General features: G+C 37.1%; 1 protein-coding gene across 3 annotated transcripts in view; it reads left to right on the plus strand.

The window, feature by feature from the left end:
- FRMD6 (FERM domain containing 6) overlaps positions 1 to 20,137 on the plus strand; it is a 72,331-nt gene that overhangs the window by 31,496 nt on the left and 20,698 nt on the right. For 2 of the 3 annotated variants that reach the window (XM_045823279.1, XM_045823278.1), the window contains exons 2-6: positions 6,398 to 6,641; positions 10,121 to 10,211; positions 13,184 to 13,287; positions 14,267 to 14,343; positions 16,551 to 16,737. In XM_045823279.1, coding sequence (XP_045679235.1) covers positions 6,543 to 6,641; positions 10,121 to 10,211; positions 13,184 to 13,287; positions 14,267 to 14,343; positions 16,551 to 16,737 — 558 coding nt within the window. In that variant the 5' untranslated portion in view covers positions 6,398 to 6,542. The remainder of the gene's footprint in view (positions 1 to 6,397; positions 6,642 to 10,120; positions 10,212 to 13,183; positions 13,288 to 14,266; positions 14,344 to 16,550; positions 16,738 to 20,137) is intronic. The other variant, XM_045823280.1, reaches the window with a different exon arrangement.

The following is a 20,137-nucleotide window of genomic DNA, read 5'->3' on the forward strand; positions in this document are numbered from 1 at the left end:
AATACTGATCCTAAAAGAGGAGCAGCCCTCTCCGTCCCAACATTTGTGTGCCAAATTTCATGGAGGAATCCTGACTTTGCTTGGGTTATGTGTCCGCCCTTTAGACCAAGCACTGTGGCTTGAGAATAGGGTACCTGTTTGGCCAGCCCTGGGTCACATCTTTACCTTTCATCCCCTTTCCACCTGTCCAGAGTAGAGAACACACACTGTGACTGATAGCCGTCTGGAAACCTTGGGGATGGAGAGGGGAACTCTTCAGTGGAAAGATGGTGCCAAGTAAATTAAAACAGGTGTCATCCACATTCCAGCACACGTTTGAACCTGTACACTCATACACACTTTCTATTTTTCATAAATTTCATAAATAAAATTTCAAAGGATTCACCACCTAACATAATGCAACTATTCCATTTACAACACACAGTATATTTTACTTCCTGACCCCAAAGTAGACCTCCCAAAGTCTAGTCCAGTTGCTGCATCTGGCTCTCAGCTCTAGAACTCTAGGTTATATGTATTCTTGTTGATTATTTGTAGACGTGCCTTCTCATGACTGTTATTTTAATGACTCCTCCCTCAACAACCTGATAGCTAGTGTTTTATATCCATTATGTCATTTAATCTTTCCAATATTCCTAGGAGGCCAATATTATAGATTTTACAGATGAAGAATCAGGCTCAGAGATTAGGTTACTTGCCCAAGGATATATAGCAAATATTGTATAATCCAGATTAGAACCCAGGTTTGACTAATTGGGGTGGTTAAGTCTGTCTTCTTGATTAATGTCCTATTCATATTCCCCCTAAACACCTGAGGTTCAGTCAAAGGGGAGGTGATCTTTAGCTTTCGACAGTCCCTTGTTTACTTACTAGAGCAATGGCTGGAATGTAAGATGAGACAGTAACAGAGTCTGATGTTCTTTCCAGAAGGCTTGGTTCCAGAAGGTTCATAGATGTCAATTACTTCATTTGGAGCGGGGAGACAGTAACTGCAAAACAGGCCATAAAGTAGAAAGTGTTCGATTTACTTACTCTAAAGAAACATAATTCTGTGGTTCAAAAAAAATAGCTCTTATGAGCAAATGACCCTTAAGAAGAAAAGGAAATTCTCGTAACACAGAGCATACAGACAAAATGAAAATCAAGTATTAGTTTCCAGGTTAATTTTTTAATTTCGCGGTGCTAGAATCAAAATATAGGCTCTCTAGGAACAAGTGCCTGGTAATAATAGATGTGTACTTATGTGAGAAGTTTGGCAGTACACTACATTAAAAACTCAAGTTTCAAGGAGGCTAATGTTCAAAGCTTTTCTGAAGCCAGAGGCATTAGACATTCAAGAGATTAAAAAATTTAACTTCAAGGTTCAAGCCAGATATCTGAGTTTGGAACTCAATTGATGACTTTTACTTGGGAAATTTGTGTTTAATAACAGTTGTACTGTTACATAAAGTTCTCACTTAACATCATCAATAGATTCTTGGAGACTGCAACTTTAAGCAAAACAATGTATAATGAAACTATTTTTGCATTGGCTAATTGATATAAACAAGAGTTAAATTCCTGCAGCTTATTTCTGGTCATAAAAGCATCACCAAACTTATAAATAAAGATCCAAAACACTTCTAATGTTAAACATTGAAATAAATGTGAGTTATAATACATTGAAGAAAGGTTAATAAAAACAAGTAAGATCATTATTTTCCAAGCCGCTTTTGGAGCCTGTCCTGGCAGCTCAGGGCACAAGGCAGGCACCAGCCATGCGCAGGGTGCCCTTCCATCACAGGGCCGCTCACACTCACTCAGACTGGGACAGTGTGGAATGCCAGTGCACATCTTTGGGATGTGACATAGTCAGAGAAAATCCACGCAAAAAAAACCCTTGGGGAGAATGTCCAAATTTCACACAGACAGTGGCCCCCTGGGAATCAATTTTTTTCCTCTCATCAGTGTGGTAACAAAACATCAAATGAAACATTATTTGAGGATCAGCTGTACTTAAAAAAAACAGCTGGATGGTAAAAAGTAGCCATAATGACTCTATAAAGAAACCTGCAGGGTGTCCCACACTTGGCAACTCTGGGCCACACTGGAAGAAGAGCTATCTTGGCCACACATTAAATACACAAACATGAAAACTGATGACCAAAAAAAGTATATAAGATTTTAAGTAAATTTACTATTTTGTGTTGGGCCACATTTATAACCATCCTGGGCTGCAGGTTGGACACCCCTGCTAGAGAATTGGTTCACAACAGTGGGTGGTTTTGCCTCCAGGAAACATTGGGCAATGTCTGGGGTATTTCGGGTTGCCTTATAATAATCTTCTTATCAAACACCTGTCTTTTCACCTTTTTAGGGTGACACTCTCAAAATTGAAACCTCCCCTTTGCCTCCACTGAAAGTGAGACTGTTATGTGGGTAGGAAATTGCTAGTGACTTCATTTTTTAAAAATAGACTTTTTATTGTAGAATACTTTTAGGTATACAGGAATTGCAAAGGTAGTACAGAGAGTTCCCATGTACCCACGTTCCCCTATTGTTAACTCTTAAACAACTGTGGTACATTTATCACAATTAGTGAACAAATATTGCTGTATTACAGGTGGGGAAAAGTAGGTTTACCATTGTTTGTATGGAAAATAATATACTAACTAATAAATAATAATACAAGAATACACTGTGTTTCATGTACTCGAACTGTAAATCTACTTTTGCCATACCCTGTATATTGAACTAAAGTCCATGCTTTTATTTCAAGGTGACCCAGTTTTAAAGGTTATTTCCAATAATTCCTTTTTTTTCTTTCTCCCACCAAATTATGCTTTAATTATTTTGTTTATTTGTTTGTAGAGAGATAAGGAGGGAGGGAGAAAGAGAGGAAGAGAAACATCAATGTGTGGTTGCCTCTCACGCTTCTCCAACTGGGGACCTGGCCCACAACCCAGGCATGTGCCCTGACTGGGAATTGAACCCAGTGACCTTTTAGTCCACAGGCCAGCGCTCAATCCACTGAGCCACACCAGCCAGGGCTATTTCCAATAATTTCTAAAAAATGGAAATCAGTGTAGAATGTTCACACCAGGTAATGGTTCCTTGATCCTTAAAAGAAATGAAGTAATTTTGTAGCCAGTGGCACTTATCAGGAAATAAGGATTTAAAATAATACGGGTTTAAAATCCAATTGTGGGAATCTTACAGGTTAACTTTTTATGTGTAAGTTGGGTATTAATAAAAATGGCAAGGTGGAGTTTGATCAGTAGTACAGCTGTGTTGTTGTTGCCTAGAAAATATGATATTAAGACATGGTTTGTTCTTTGTAGATAATCCAGCCTAAGATCGCTGGGCAGGAAACAGTCTGCCCTGGAACAGTCTGCCCTGAGTGCCCTGCTGGGACTCAGTTGAAACTTCAGGACACAGAATAAGTAGCCAGGGGATACAAGGCTAATTTCTACAATTCAGATTGGTACCAATTTAGTCTAATTCTTTTTCCCAGGACTGTCCAATTTAAGATTAAATTGTATACTGGAGCATATTTTAGAGAGATATAGTTATTTGCTATTTCAGCTAAACCTTTTAATCAGTTTTAATGCAGTCTTGAGTAAAGTAAAAATTGAATACTATTTCTCTTTTAGGGCTTTTTTAGTTTCCTACATTCAAAGCTTTCTAGAAAAAGCAACAACGAACCATTACTGCTTCTTAAAAACTCTGTTTTTATTAAATTTTCTTCAGTAATCCTCTTTTAGTCTTTTTTTCACTGCATTACTTGAAACATGAAATAAATAAAAATTGTACTCAAATGAAATTTTAAAATTAATGAAGCTTTGGAAACATCCCAAACCTCAGAACATATTTTTCCCTAGGTTTTTTTTTTAATTCTAGAAAGTAGGTCAGTAAAAATATCCTTCTTTAATTGGTTTAATTAGAGATGGAAAATTATAAGAGTAACTGAATTTGAAATGTAGATTTAAATAAGAAAAAACATACTGGGATTAATATCACTTAAATGTTTGAATTTAAATAAGATGCATTTGAGCATAGCTTATCATTTTTGTAAGAGTTGAATAGCAGAGAGGAGGACTGAGTGTTGGAAAATATCGATATATAGGTGAAATTTTGCCATGAAATACAATCTTTGACAAGGAAATCATTTTAGAACTGTGTTTCTTAAATGGTATGCCTAAGTATTTTATTATGCTGGACCTTAATTAATATGTAGTGGGTGGAGGAATATTCTCTGCCCAAGAAAATTTGAGAACTATTAAGTCAAACAAACTCAGAGCCTTTAACATTTTCTAAATGTCTACGAGAGGGCATATTTAGGGTACCCTGTGTCCCCAATTTATTTATCCCTAGATCACCTGGTAACATTTTTCAGGAAGATGTTCTGAGTATATACATATAACCTATTTTAGGAATTTTTACCTTCAAAAATACTGAGGACTTTTTTCCCCAGTTACAGTTATGATGTGATATCATTTACATATGTTGCTTCCCCAATTCTGTACCTTTGTTTTCCCAGTGTGTACTGTGAAGGTGTTACATCCTCACCAGTGCTCAGCACCTTCCTTCCATTAACTAAAGTGTGAATTCCAAACGTGACTGCATATCACAAATAGCTGAGGAGCTTTTTTAAAAGATTGAGGTTCCCAGGCCCTGACCCTAGAGATTCTGATTGAGCAGACGTGTCACTGTGTTCAGTATCTTGTGTTTATTACAAACACCCAAGGGATTCTGGTGCAGTCAACACTGGTCCTGCAGCTGGTGCTTTGAACTGTTGCACTGAAATTGTGCATGTTTTAGGCAGGGGCTTGGACTGGGGCATGGTGAGTTCATAGTCATAGATAACACACGGGTCAACCATCTGTCCTGGAGAGAACTGCAACATTTACCTGCAGTGACCCTTTAGGGTGAAGTGCTGACTATGACCTAATCTGAAACAATTGTTATTATCTTTTAAGAAAAGCAGTGTACTCCTAAGGGAGTTTTTGGTTACCTTCCTGAGGAGGAAATACTGTATGTAAGATTACCATTTGTTTTTACTTAGTTTGAGTAGCTCCCTTGTGGATAGTATATTATTTATATTCAATACTTTAGAAAGAAATAGTAGTTTATATTTACTCATGATGTCATCTAAGAGTATATTCTCTCCCACCCTCCTGCTGTTGACAGATGGGCATTTAACCTTAAGAAACAAATAGGCCAAAATTCTATCTTATTTATGTGAACACCGATAAGAGCTTTTCTATTAAAACTACAGGGTTACAACTCTCTGCTTGGTAAAATAGTTCCATATTCCTGGAAATTCTCCTTTGGGTCCCACTAATATAGGAACACTGTAAATATAACAATATAAAGGAACAATATAAATATTGTTAATGGTTCGAGAGGCAAAGAGTCTTAATATCTTGGTTGAATAACGTATTAGCAGTAAGGTATGAAATAGTAGACATACTTCTCAAAAGTAACAAATATCCACTGTTGTTTTAAAATTACTAAGCAAGGCCTTGCCAATGCAATGAGACATGCAGTGAGACATGAAACAAATAAAAGGTGTAATTATTAAAAGTTGGAGACAGACTTTTCATTTCTTGCAAACAAAATAAAATTAATATGTTTAAAAAACTGATTAGATATCAGAGGTATCCAAAATCCACATTTCTTTTGAATACAAACATGGTTTTGTATATACAGTCTTTTGTTATTCCTATGCATTTTATTGGTTGGTGAAATAACATAGAAAAATTGTTTGCACTGTTGGATTAGAGAATCAGGAGAGAGATCAGTTCCAAAAAACTGAGGGACAAAAGGGTTGTAAGGAGGGTGTAACAACCATGGTAAATGTCCTAGAGACATCCGTTGAAGTGACTCCTGTGGATACTGCTCTCGGTCTGGCAGTCACTGGCATCCTTTGTCTGAGCCTTGTGGGTGACGTGAAGGAAGTGAAAGCCAGACCAAAGTGGTTGAAGAAGGAATGTAATGATAGAGCCAAGACATGTATTTGAGTTTGTAATGGAAGAGGGAAGAGTTGGAGAATTTTGTTATTGTTGCTATTTTGTCATTTTGCTTATTTTCAGAGCCGTGTGTTCTCTCTCGTGTGAGGCTGGCTCTTCTCCTGTGAGCCCTGCAATGCATGGTACCACCTCGAGTGTGAGGGGCACTCATCTTTATGTTTAATTCACGATGGTGAATGAAAGTTTTTAAAATGGTTGTTAGTGAGCAAAGCACAGAATAAATTTCGGAGAGTTCTCATTTCTTCTACTAGGCAGCCCTGGCTCTGAGACGTGCTGTCTCTGTGCCGACGAGAGCAGTTGTGTTGCTGCTCATCCCCCTGTCTCTCCTCACCAATCTCGCCTCCTTCATTCATGGCCTCTTTGGGGTTTTTGGTTTTTTTTTACAGCTATGAAACCTACATAGTGGAACAGCATGATGCTTCTCCTGTAGAGCGTGTGATGAGGAGCAGAGTTTGGCTTTGGAGTTCTCGGAACCAGAGGAATTGCCGAGGACTCGGAGCCCAGTCCTGACCACTAGAGAGCCCACACACAATGAACAAACTGAACTTTCATAACAACAGAGTCATGCAAGACCGCCGGAGTGTGTGTATTTTCCTTCCCAATGATGAGTCTCTGAACATCATCATAAATGTGAGTAGATCCCACTTAAGAAATGTTGAAATAATTGTGTTCCCACCAGTGACCACGTTCAAGTTGTGACTTGATCCATTAAGGGTGAAATTATTACAGAATGAGACCATTAATAATGTTGCAGGTCGGGGTGTTAAAGTAGTCTGCACAGGTATGAACTTTGAGTTATGGCTTAAGCGCTGCTGCCTTCAACATTCTCTTGCCTAGGGTAAAAGTAGAGATTTTTGGTTACTATACTATAGAAAAATAAAAACTTTGCTATTTTTAAATTTTTTATTGAAATACAATTTTTATGGATATATAATATGAATTTGCTTTTTAAATACTTTTGTACTTACCCATGTGAAATGGTAATAATTACTAGCTTTTTAGTGTGTTTTGATCATTGTTTTAATAGTAGCCCAAGTTTAGCTAATTGTAAGAATAGTCTGTGTTTTGAACATTAATCCATTGCTTATGCTTCATGAGTCAACATTAATTCTCTTTAGCTTACCTGAACATTAAGGAATATGACAGTTTTTTAACTTTTAAAACTGAGTTATAATTTATATGCAGCAAAGTATTATATAAGAATCTTAAGTGTGCAGCTCAGCAAATATTTACAAATACATACATCCATGTAATCATCATCCAACTGGAGGTACAGCACATTCCTAGCACCCCAGAGCAATCTTTTGTTTCTCTTCCTAGTTAATAATCTCCACCCAAAGGGTAGCAACTATTCCTACCTCTGTCACCAGAGAGTAGTTTTGCTTGTTTCTGCACTTCACACCTCTGGAAGTATGTGTTATTCTTGTGTTCAGAAAAATAGCTGATGTCCGTAGAGTTGTAGTGTAACAAATAAACTGTAACAAAAACTATTTTATTCATGGCCTATTTTTTTCTTCATTTCTAAATTGGTTTTTAAGCAAATAAATTTACTTCCTGAAAGTGTATTGATAGAATGTTATCTTTCTGCATGTGGGGTAAATTTAGTGTTTTGGTCATTCCAAATTCTCTGTGAGTTTCACTAATAGGGGCTGCTTTAAATGATTTAATCATCAGATAAATATCAAATGTGGAAATTTGGAAATTTTTATAAATAAAATCATGGTAAATATAAGAGCCAAAAATTTATGAGTGACATAAATTGTGACCAAGAGCTTATACCTCTTAACTGAGACTAGAGGGGACATTTTTTTTTGTTTTGGGTTTTTTGTTTTGTTTTGTTTTGTTTTTATCCCCTGGACCATATTTTAAATATCTGTACCCAAAAACCATTGATATTTAGGATCAAATGCTGTTTTTGTTAAAAATTTCCATGTAGAGTATATTTTTAGATAATGTCTTAATTCTTATTCCATACCTCATACTCTATAGCACTTTTTAAAGTTCCCATTTCTCCCAAAGATTAAAGAATGAAACATTTCACAACAGCTAAAATGTAGCCTCAAAAGGTTTATAGTATGCCAATACAAAAAACTCAAGCTTGTTTTCACAGCAGGTAAGACTTCAGAGCCACAGCCTTAGTTAATTGCAGTTTTTAAACAAGAACACTGTACTTACCTGGTAGTTGTTAAAGAGCTTTATCAGTAGGCTGCAAATACTTGATTTTAACTTACAGAATAATAATAATAATTACATGGGATGTATGAAGGAAATGTGCAGCATTATTTGAACACGAGTTACACAAGACAGCATAGTTTATTTTTATGTACAGTTTGTGGTTTAAGAATTCTTATGTTAAAAACTTTTCATCACATTTTATCCCAAGTGCTTTGTATATGACATTTTTAAATACAGTCAAAACTAAGGATTAAAGGTGCCCCAAACTGTATGACATTCTAAGTCTCAAATTTGTAGTATATAGTTTAATTTTATATAACATGTGATACTTTTTCCTTTCTCATTCTGTTTATGTAAGCTTATTTGTAAAGTGGAATTATGGTAATATAGAACTCAAAACCCAAGGTATTTTTAATAAATGAAAAAGATAATGATTTCCTACTGGCGAGTGTAATTTCTCAGTGTTGTTGATGGGTTTGCATTAACACACTTTCCCTAAATTCTTGTATGGCACATTTATTAAATGATCTCATTCTGTAGGTCAGAGAGTAGTCTGTAGTGGTAGAACAGAACAAAAGGAGCCCACAGGGAAATCAGACTCCTAGCTTTCATTCATCAAATATTTACTGAGTGCCTACTATATATCTTGAATATAAAATAAGACACCATTCCAGCTACACTGAGTTCCTGGTGCTCCTAGGAAGCTGAATTTGTGCTACTCTGGCCTTACCTAAAGACCTTTTGCACTTTCCAGCAGATAAGGTGCTTCAGATTAGTTGCCATTTAATAATGAATGTGGAGAAGAGCAGTAAACTTATTTTTCTTAACTCCACTTGTCACTCACCATTCTGAATTTTTGCCTGTTAACTATCAAGGAATCTCAGCATGTTTTTATTTTCTGAATCTGAGTTACATACTAAGGAATGATAAAAAGTTGTTAACTCGGAATTAACTGATTTAGATTTTATAATTATTAAAACTGTAAATTGGCATCACTATCATTAAAGATAGCATTTGCAAGTGATAGTACAAATGAGAGGTGAAATGCCACATATTAGAGAGGTGTTGCACATATTTTAATATACACATATAAAAATGTTATAGTACACAAATGAGCAAAATTGTGAGTTACCACCTTTGGCACTTTAAGCTTTCTGGGTTTTATTTTTTACTTCTACAAAATGAAGAAATTGACTGCTTTGGTCTCTGAAAGTCAATTACAACTCTAAGTTCTAGTGATTCTGAATTCAACAAAGGTAGGCTCAGCACAGTTACAATCCCCCAGAATACTTCATTAAACATTTGATAAGTCTTAAAACTGTCTTTTAAGGACTATTTTATCATTTAACATGTGACTTTTCAGAATAATGTATTCCCAGAGTTTTAAATTAATGTGGTTTTATGATATTTGAATTATATAAGAATTCAGAAAGGGAACCTGGTTTAGGTACCTAAAAGGTACAAGACAATAAAATCATTAATTAAGATAAATAAAAGCTAGGAGTTCATATATCATACAGTATATGAGTATTTTGCTTAGACCATCAAGAGGAAAACATTCCTTATAAAAATGCTGCCAAATTTAAACTTTTGATAACCTGAGTAGGCTGTTTTGAGTTTTCTTCTGAAATATTTATCATGCACCTTGGGTTAAGACTGAGGCCTTGCCTGTGTATCATGAGATTTTTGAGTCTTCTATAAGCTTGCCTTGGTACTTTGTTTCCATGTTGTTGGAATCTGTCCTGGGATCATCATTGTTGAAACACAGCCTCAGATCAGCTCTGCTGTCCTTGCAGCAAACCAACGGTCGTTTCGCTGGTGTCAGCCTGTCCTTTCAAGGCCTCCATTTAGGATGCATTCAGTTGCCCATTGTGGTTCATTGTGTGGACTTGGTTGAATTATTATCTCAAGTTGTGTTTTTTTCCCTCCTCCAGGTTAAAATTCTGTGTCACCAGTTGCTGGTCCAGGTGTGTGACCTGCTCAGGCTAAAGGACTGCCACCTCTTTGGACTCAGTGTGATACAGAGTAAGTCTTATTCTCATCTCTGCTGGACCTAGCCAACTGTCCTAAGGAAATGACATTTTATAGCTGTAACTTAAATCATTATTTTTATTCTAGTATTCATTTTTTAAACTTAACTCTTGTGTATTTTTTACAAGATTTAGAATCTTAGATCATGTATTTATTATAGTTTGAACTTAAAAATTGTTTCCTCTTTAGGAGTCTGGATTTTATGTGTTTGCTTTTCTATGTTTTAATGAACCAAGCTTCAATTTTGTTTTCTTGAACAGAGGGAGCAGCTGGAGCTAGTAGGAAATTACCTTCAATGTTTTGTAATTCAATTTGTTTTATAATTTTTGGCATGAAATGTAGACGTAATAGAACTGACTAATTCAGTTGACTATATAACAGTGATCAATTAATTTACTCTTATTTTCTGTTTTTCCCTTCTTACCCTTCTCTTTTTTCCAGTCAGAATACATGACTTTGAGATGTGAGGTTAGTTTCCTCTGTATACTTTATATGGGGAAGATTTTTAAGTAAAGGACTCATCTCCCCCTAACACTTCAGTTAGAGTTAAGTTCCCAGGGTTTACCTGGGATGGCTATTCCTTATAAGCTTTCTTCTTTCAATTTATATTTTAAAATGTTTCTAATTTAATCTATCTTTGTTCAGTTTTTCAAGAAGAATTTTTTATGAAACATTTTTATGTTTAATACTTGGATATGAGTTATTTTCTACTATTGGAATTGGTTTAAATTTAAAGGCTTATGATATCTTGACTCTGGTTAGTACCATAAAATGCTTAGGTCTGTCAGGTGGAAAAGCATATCACAATTAGCCAGTAAACAAGGCCCTTCTCCAAAATGTGAGCTGTTTCCAGTAGTATTTTCACATGAGACCAGACCAGGGAACACACACCAGGAATCAGTGAATCAACCATTTGCTCTTAAGTTGCTTCCTTTGGGAAGGCAATAAAAACACAAATGCTTACTTAGCTCATCCTTGTATTAGCACATACCTACCTCAGTTGTTCTTTCAGAAAAGAGTCTGGGAGGAAATAAGTTGCCCTATAGATCCTGAGTAAATTCACTTTTACTTTATACTCGAAATTCATTCTTACTACAACTACAGCCAGACTGTTTATCTTTGTTGTTCAAAAGTGAGTCTAATAAAACTAGTTTACAGCTTCCTTAAGTTTCTATTTTTTTTAAATTTTTAATATTTTTTATTTATTTTTAGACAGAGGGGAAGGGAAGAAGGGAGAGAAATATCAATGTGTGGTCGCCTCTCACATGATCCCCTCTGGGGACCCAGCCCGTAACCCAGGCTCATGCCCTGACTGAAAATCGAACCTGTGATCCTTTGGTTCACAAGGCCGGCACTCAGTCCACTGAACCAACCTAGCCAGGGCCTTAAATTTAAAAAGTAAGGGTTTTTAAGATGTTCTTTTTAAAAGAGAGTTTGTAATATGGTGAAAGAACATTGGAATAGAAATCCAATGACCTGGTTCTGATTCTGACTCTACAACTAGCTAGCTGTGTAGCTTTAGATATGTCACTTGACTTCCTCAGTTTCAGTTTCCTCACATGTCAAATGGAAATTACTGTGCCACCCTCTTTGCAAGATTGATGTGTGCTTGAGAATTTGTAAAGAAGAACGCTCCAGTCAAACTGTCAGATGGCAGAGACAGTGGTACTTTAAAAATATGTATGTTCTGTTATGGTGAACAGTCTCAGTTCTCTTCATGATGTTGCTTCTTCACACGGGAACTCAAGCCAAAAACACATCAGATTCAAGGGGAAGGTTGTCTGGTCTTGTCCATTTCATGTTTAATCAGTAGCACATGAGAGATGGGAGGTGGTGTAAATTGGTCTGATAAGTGGGTTGAAGAAGCCTTTTATTGTTCCTCCTGTGGGACTTTTTCTTATCCCTTTCATTCAAATTGGTTGACTTAACATTGTCATTTATAGACAAAGAGTGGCTTTACCCTTCCTCTTTTATGGCATTCTCCAGTCGAACCCCAGCATTTAGTCAGGAGTGACAGCGTGGTCAAATATGTTGTCATTGGGGTGGTCAGACAGACTTTCCTTCCAGAATGAGTACATTTTTATGTATCACTGTCCATGAGCCTGCCCCCTTAGTGAGATTAGAGGAAAAGAAATAAACTTTAAAAAAAATAAAGATTAAAAACTTTGTACAAGATAGGAATGCTGAAGGCTTTTCTTAGGAAATAAATCTTAAAAGATTCTCTTTGGGAAGTCTGAAAATTTTTAATGTTTTTTACTAGCTTGTTTTCACACGTGTAGATCATTTTTACATGGGTTTTTAAGCAGTCTTATTTTCTGTTCATCTTGAACTATTTTGGCATTCATTCTTGTTTTGCATAAGATTCTTCTCCTCTTCCCACAAAATCAATCCCAAAGGCCGTATGAGTAATGGCTTATCATTTTGTCATGCTGTATTTTACATGAACACTTAAGGACTGTTCTTCACAAAGCATGGGTCAGGCTCCTCACTTGAAAATATGCTATTATCATCAGTGTTTTCTAATTTCTTAAATAGCAGTTGAGATGGTGTTTCTGCATTGTTTCATTATTTTGTACTTGTGAGACCAGTTTTCTGTGAGCCAAACAAAAGCACATGTTGATAAAAAGCCCAAGTAACTCCCACAGTGTTGGAAGTTAGACCATAAGCTGTAATGACCCTAGAAACTAAGTAAAAGTAAGAGTAGGAAATTAATATTTCTTCTATTACATGTTTTAATAGTATGTGTTCTGTATTACAAAAGCAAAATAATTCATGAAGAACCTTGTTAATGTCTGGGCCACAGAGCTTATGTCCTAGCATCTTGGTGCATTTTCTCGGTAGTATGTGAATTCAGAGTACATTCACAGATCTTGAGACTTTTTAAAAATCTGTTTCTGTATATATTCTTTTTTTAAAAAATCTAACCTTTTTTATCATCTTGTCTCCTTTTTTGAATTAATGTGCAGATAATGAACATGTGTATATGGAGTTGTCACAAAAGCTTTATAAATATTGTCCAAAAGAATGGAAGAAAGAGGCCAGCAAGGTACGACAATACGAAGTCACTTGGGTGAGATTACATTTATGAGCAAAATTATCTTGATTTTTTAAAGGTTTATTTTAGCTATTATACATTAAAAATACCAGAAACATTTTATACAGCAGAGAAAATGGAAAAGGGAAATGAGTTTTCTAAGTTCTAAAATGTTTCTTTAATGAAATATTAATAGCTTATAGCATATAACTAGATTTTGTACATCTGCTGACATAATGTTGGATAACTTTTCAGTAATCATGAGGTAATGCTTTGAAATTGAGAAGCATGAAAGAAGTACATGTTCCTCTTCCATGGCTATCTAGTTGTCAAGACTAACATTCTTAGTATTATTAGCAATTTTTGAATCTGCTTTTACTACCCTTACATTTGATACTTTGTTATTTTATTGTTCTGGTTGCCTTTCTTTAATAAACATCAATTCTGTCTACATGGGGGAGCACTAGTGTTTTCAGGGTCACCCTAGTACATCAAGAATAAATCCCCAGTGTCTAATCCTAGACCCTCCAATTTGTATTTAAGAATTCATGGAATAAAGTGGAAGGCTACTTCAAAGCTAACTACAAAGTAAGGAGCATGAATGTCTAAATAAACAAACAGCATATTAGAATTTGGTATGTGGAATGTCAGAGGAACAAGAGAACATTTGTAATGAGGAGCAAATGGTCACCACAGGGGACAGAGCTGAGAAAGGAGCTGGAAGGCAGCTAGAAATTTCCACTGGCATTTATTTTTATCTTCCCTTATGTTGTCATTGGCATTATAGTGAATGAGTATCAAATACAGTAAAGATGCTTTTTAACTTCCTGGTTGTGCATGAACCTGGCATCCGTACAGGACAACTGTCTTTCCACTGCAAGGCCACACTCGTGAGAAGTAAATAAAACCTTTCAGTGTTTAAAAAGTATCTTGTAAAGAATGGTATTTTATTACTTTTGAAATCCATTGTTGGCATAACTAACAAGAGCTCGATTTTTCTGTGTCCTTGTTTTAGGGTATAGACCAGTTTGGGCCCCCTATGATCATCCACTTCCGTGTGCAGTACTACGTGGAAAATGGCAGGCTGATCAGGTGTGTGGACAGGGAGGGATTCCAAACCTTCGTTTCCCATAGCACTCATCTTCCAATATTAAATAAACCAAGTAAAGTGCTTATAAAACTGAGTAAAGTACTCATGCTTGTTCATCTCCGCCTGCTAGACTATAAATTCTATGAGAGCAGGAATTTTTTATTTTTTTTTAATCTTTTTACATACACATATCCTCAGGTCCTACAACAGAGGTACAGTGCGCATTCAGTAAATACTTGTTGAGTGAATGACCATGTTAGGCTGTCGATGAAAATGTTAGCAATGTCACTGGCTCATATTTTCTGTGTTCCACATTTTCCATAACACATCATTCACCAAAAAGATACTTCATTCAAGAAAGAACTAGCACTTTTGTGTAGTGTGGAGAAATTGATGACAGAACTGAACTCTCTTCCGGTGGCGGCAGGGGAGTGGGACAGCAGGAAGGACCATCTCCCGTACAAATGCTTGGGTGTTGTTACTCAGTCTGGTCTTCTTTTCACTTTGGGGGTCTTGCTTCTGCTCTTGGCAGTAACTTTAAAGGTAAGATTACACCCATTGGAGTCATCCTGGGAGAATCTTTGATGCAGTTTAGTGAGAGAGGGCAATTGATTCTCTTTTTGGAGGTGGCTGCGTGAACAACACTTTGCTCACGATACAAACTCAGAATTCACTATTTCCAATGCAGGTTTATCAGTTGAAACTTTCAGAGGTGATTTTGTTGGCTGATAGAAAATACTAAAAATGTGAACTTGGTGCTTTACTTATTTATAATTAAACTTTGAGAAACCCCATGTACCCCATGTAAGAGACAAAGATACATTTGGCTAGTATCTTCACTCTTAAAATTTATATCATTGCTGCTTGTACATTAAAATATAAAATATATTAACCCATGCAGAATTTTTTAAAGAGTTGAGAAACTTCTTAGCTATTCCCAGTTTATATAAAATTTTTATTCAGCTTACCTACTAAGTATGGAATGCACTAGAAAGAAAGAAAATATGTTATTTAGCCACTAATTAACCCCCTAGGGCTAATGAATGTTTAATTTATGCCAATACTTCTGCCCTTTTCCCTTGGGATGAACTAGTCCAAACACTGAGTGGTCAGCACTATAAAAAGAATTGCTCCAAAAAGTACCTTGTCCCAAGGGGAAAAAAATTACATAAATGCTTTATTTTTATTCTTTTTGTTTGTTTTTATTGTGCTTCTGTTAAATGCTTTATTTTTAAACCCTTTATACTTAAACATGGTCTTGGTTAAAATAAACCCATATGTTATTATCATCAGCTAATGAGCTGTGAATGTCAGGTAAACATTCAACCTAAATAATAGGGAGGCAAATAAGTGCATTAAATAGACACGTGCATTTCTTTTTTCATTTTTACTTGGATCACAAAGGCGTCCTGTATGCCTCTGACATCTTTTGAAGCTTGACCATGTTTTTCCCAGTCAGCACTTCTTACTCAGCATGTTTAATGGGGACTATACTTATTTCTGACCTCAGCAGATGGTAATGAGCACACTAGTAGTTTTTCCGTTTTTGAGGAGTAGCATGATTGTCATAACATGTGCCTATTAAAACACACCCGTAAAGTAACATACACTTAATAAAAAAAGATTTAAGGTAAGCATTTTTCAGTTTGTTCATTCTGAGAGAGGAAAAAAACACACCATTTATAGTTCATTTTTTTCTGGACAGTCATATAAACAAACATTTTTAAAAGGACCTGAGAGTATTTGTAATGTACTCAGCTGAAAAACAAAAAAGAGTAGCAAAACATTAAAGCCAAGATTGTCCCCTCAGATTTGTCTTTATGTTATGCGTATAGCATTAGTGTAACAAAATTATTTTAATACAACAAATGCTTAGGTTTCTGTTGTCATACTTGTTTCATGAAATGTTTACCATATTAGAGTGGAATGATTCAGACCTTTTTTCTAGTCTCTGAATGAATCATATGTTACAGATCTTAAGAAATGTTACTTTTTTCAGTGAGGGTAGTCTGACTTAGAATGCAGGGAGGCGGCAGCCAGGTGTTCCCTACAGGCGCCCCTTTTTTCAGTGAGTGGGGAGGGAGGGCAGAGGAGGGAACAGAAACAGAAGAGCCCTTGTCAGCAGATGGGTAGCAGGATTTGGGTTCTGTTTACATGCCATTGGATTGTACCATCAAAATGTGCGTTCTGTTTTCTTTTATTTTCCTAGTGACAGAGCAGCAAGATACTATTATTACTGGCACCTGAGAAAACAAGTTCTTCATTCTCAGTGTGTGCTCCGAGAGGAGGCCTATTTCCTGCTGGCAGCCTTTGCCCTGCAGGCTGATCTTGGGAACTTCAAAAGGAATAAACACTATGGAAAATACTTTGAGCCGGAGGCTTACTTCCCATCTTGGGTAGGCACTGTTTTCAAATTCTAGTGTTTTCTCTAGCACGTTCCTAGTTGATTATGCTGCTACTCTTGTTGGCTCAAGAAATGGGAACCCAGATGTTTTATGGCTAGTGAAACCCTTTGTGATGCCTAAATATAAATTTAACACTTGGGAGCATGGTACCCGCAATCTCTTGATATACTCTCAGCTGATAGTTAATGCAGAAGGTGATTGCTGTCCATTCTAAAGATGGTGAAACTTGGAATTTGCCAGCTTTCTTTTGACATTTACATGGCCTTGATCTTCTTCCTTACTCTTCATTTTATCAGCATTTTTCTCCTCCCCAATAAACCCCATTGTAATTTGAAAATATCGTAAGTTGAGACACATTCTACATACCTAACCTACCAAACATCATAGCTTAGCTTTGCCTCCCTTAAACATGCTCAGAACACTTACACCCACCTACAGTTAGGCAAAATCATCCAACACAAAGCATGTTTTATAGTAAAGTGCTGAATATCTCATGTAATTTATTGAGTACTATACTGAAAATGAAAGTCAGAATGGTTGTCTGGGCACCCAGTGTGGACAAACCCAGCAGAAAGCTTGAAAACAGCCTGAAGCATGTTTGAAGCCTTGAACTAAAACAAAAACTGCTGGTAAATCAGTTATTTAACTTCATGGTCCTGTTGCTCACTGCCACTGCCCAGCATCACAAGAGAGGACCGATCATTCAAAATTTGATGTATGGCTTCTACTGAATGGGTATTGCTTTCACACCATCGTAAGTCAAACCATCGTACATCAAATCATCGTAAGTCAGGGCCCCTCTGTGTAAGTAAACTGCGTGTTTTGACCACCGCCTCCTTCACTTCAACAAGGACATTTAGGGTTATTTCAGCATGAACTGTCTCAGCCGTCCTTTCTCTACCTGCCCCTTCTGTACCTGTTCCCATCTTTCTTCCAGGTCTCTGCTCTAACTTCTCTCTCTTCTGTACCTGTAGCCTCTGCTCAGACTAACTCTCCTTCACTCAGAACACACATGACATGTTTGGTTCACACTGCCCTGTCCTCAGGCGAGAAAGAAGGGAAAGAAATACTGCCTCTCCGGCCTTCCGTTCTCAGTAAAGCTTCTGGGAAAAGTAATGTATATTTGATTTTCTAGCTTCTTTACTTCCCACATGTACTCCTCGACCCACTTCCATCTGCCTTTCCCCACCGCCCCACTCATAGTGCTGACCCTGAGGTCACTGATGAACACTTTTCACTTCTTTTCCTGAATTTCTCAGCTGCATCTGACACTTAACCCATCCCAACCTTGGGAGAGTTCATCCAGTAGAATGTTTTTAATAACCACCTCTCCTCTGTGTCCATGAGACAGCTGTTTACCCAAAGGTTTCTCTTCTCAAATTCAAAATGTGCCAAGTGAGATTCATCTTCCCACCACCTCAATTCTGTGTATCCCTACCTCTGAGTTCCTAACTGCAGCTACTGGCACTGCCACCCACTGGTTACCCGGAAACCAGAGTCATTCAGAACTCTCCCTTATCTCATCTTTCTCCCCATCTCATCCAGTCAACCAGCGCATCGTCTTATACAGACACTTGATAACCCGTCACCCAGCTTACAAAGAAAAGTTCTCTTGTATTTTTGTCAACTTCCTAAATGTCTATTGCATCCTTTCCCCGTTGTCGTTCCTCCCATCTCCCAGGTTCTGGCTCTCATCAGCACTGATTCTGCTTCTGACTCAAACCTTCAAAGGCTTCTCCGCCACCTGCAGAGTGAAGCCCAGGCTCCCAAGCATGACTGAGGAGCTTTGCAGGATGTGGTCTCTGCCAGCCTTTCCAGATCCCATTCTGTTGTTCTGCTCCTTGAATTTTGTGCTGTAGCATCACCCAGTAATTCCTGTGTCTCCACACCTGTGGTGGTTCACAGTCTGACTTTCCTTCCTCCGATTCTCTTAGCCTGTGAAGCCCTTCTCCCTGTTTCCCCCAACTACTGTTCATCTTCCACAACTCAGTTCAGGTGTAGTTTTCTGTGATAGACTGTCCAGGTGCCCAGCACCCCTCCTCTGGGCTCGGCAGAACCCTGGGTTTTACATCTTATTTTGCCCGCTCTCTTCCGTACCCACAGCACACTTGGTGTTTCTTGGTATGTTCTTAAGGACAGGCATAAACCTAAGCTTTTCTCTTTCTTCAGCACTTAACAGTATGGTGCTCAATATATGTTTTTATTGACTAATTGACATTTGACAGTGCTTCAGTTATTGGAAGAGAAACTGCAGAAGGTGTCAAGCTGGACCAAAATTAGCCTGTTTTTACATTCCCTAATTATCATCAGGTACTCACTGAACCTTGGTCACTTAAATCAGGGCTTCCCAATCAGTGTGCCATGGCACCTGGGGCACCCAGGTACCAGTGTCCTCAACCCTTTGGATCTGCAAAGCCACTCCTTCACTGCCCTACCAAATACTATTTTCTCCGTGTCCTTTGACCTGAGAAAGGTTGACAAGCACAGATAGAGATGATCTCCATGTAAAAGGCATCTAGAAAGAAAAATCTGTAATTTGAATTCTCAGCAGAACTTGATAATTGGCTGGTAATTTATCATATTTAATTCAGTAGAAACAAATTGTCAGTATTTATAAAAACATTTGAAAACTAAAAATTCTCTAATTTTTTATTCTGATGACTTTAAACACCACTCTTATTTTGTGTAATTCTTTCCTCATTGTATAATCCTTATGAAATCAGGTAGGCCCTTTAACTAATCAACACCTTTTTCTAAGCCAGCAGCTGCTAGTTACTATGTATTTTTGACATCTAAAAGCTCGGGCTACTGGCTGATGAAAATACAGGCACAATGAATTGCAATGAATGTATGAAAGAAATTGTTTTTTTCGTAAGTATTCAAATAGACTGTTCATATCAGGCTGTTAGGCAAAAACCACACATTTCAGAGAATTTCTCACGGTCTCCTGCTTTCTTTGGATTAACATTTAGAACCTCCCACTCTGTGGCTGTAATTTTAGAAGAGTTAAGTAGGATCCAGAACCTGAAGATGTGCTGACAGGAGATGTATTTCATGGTACCAGTAATTTGCGAGTATAAGCAATGATGTGTACAAAAATTTTGCAAGGTTGCATGGTTTTGTTTTTGGCTTGGGGGGGGCGGTGGTTCTTGGTGAGTTTAAAGCCAAGGGAACATATTTTTGCCATTTCTTGTGATTTCTTAGATATGCAGTACTACAGCTAAACTGACTTTGTAGTGTTTGGTATTAGCTGATTCAGCCTAGTAACATAACCAATGGTGAAAACAGAGTAAAAGTAGGAATTTTCTAATAGGCATTAGCTAGTTTATATGACTTATTTTACGTCCTTGTCCTTTCATTATTTGTGGATGAGGGTACTTACATCCCTCCA

The sequence above is a fragment of the Phyllostomus hastatus genome, unplaced genomic scaffold (genome assembly GCF_019186645.2).
Source record: "Phyllostomus hastatus isolate PE091 unplaced genomic scaffold, TTU_PhHast_1.1 phas_scaffold_501, whole genome shotgun sequence".
In the NCBI taxonomy this organism is placed as follows: Eukaryota; Metazoa; Chordata; class Mammalia; order Chiroptera; family Phyllostomidae; genus Phyllostomus; species Phyllostomus hastatus.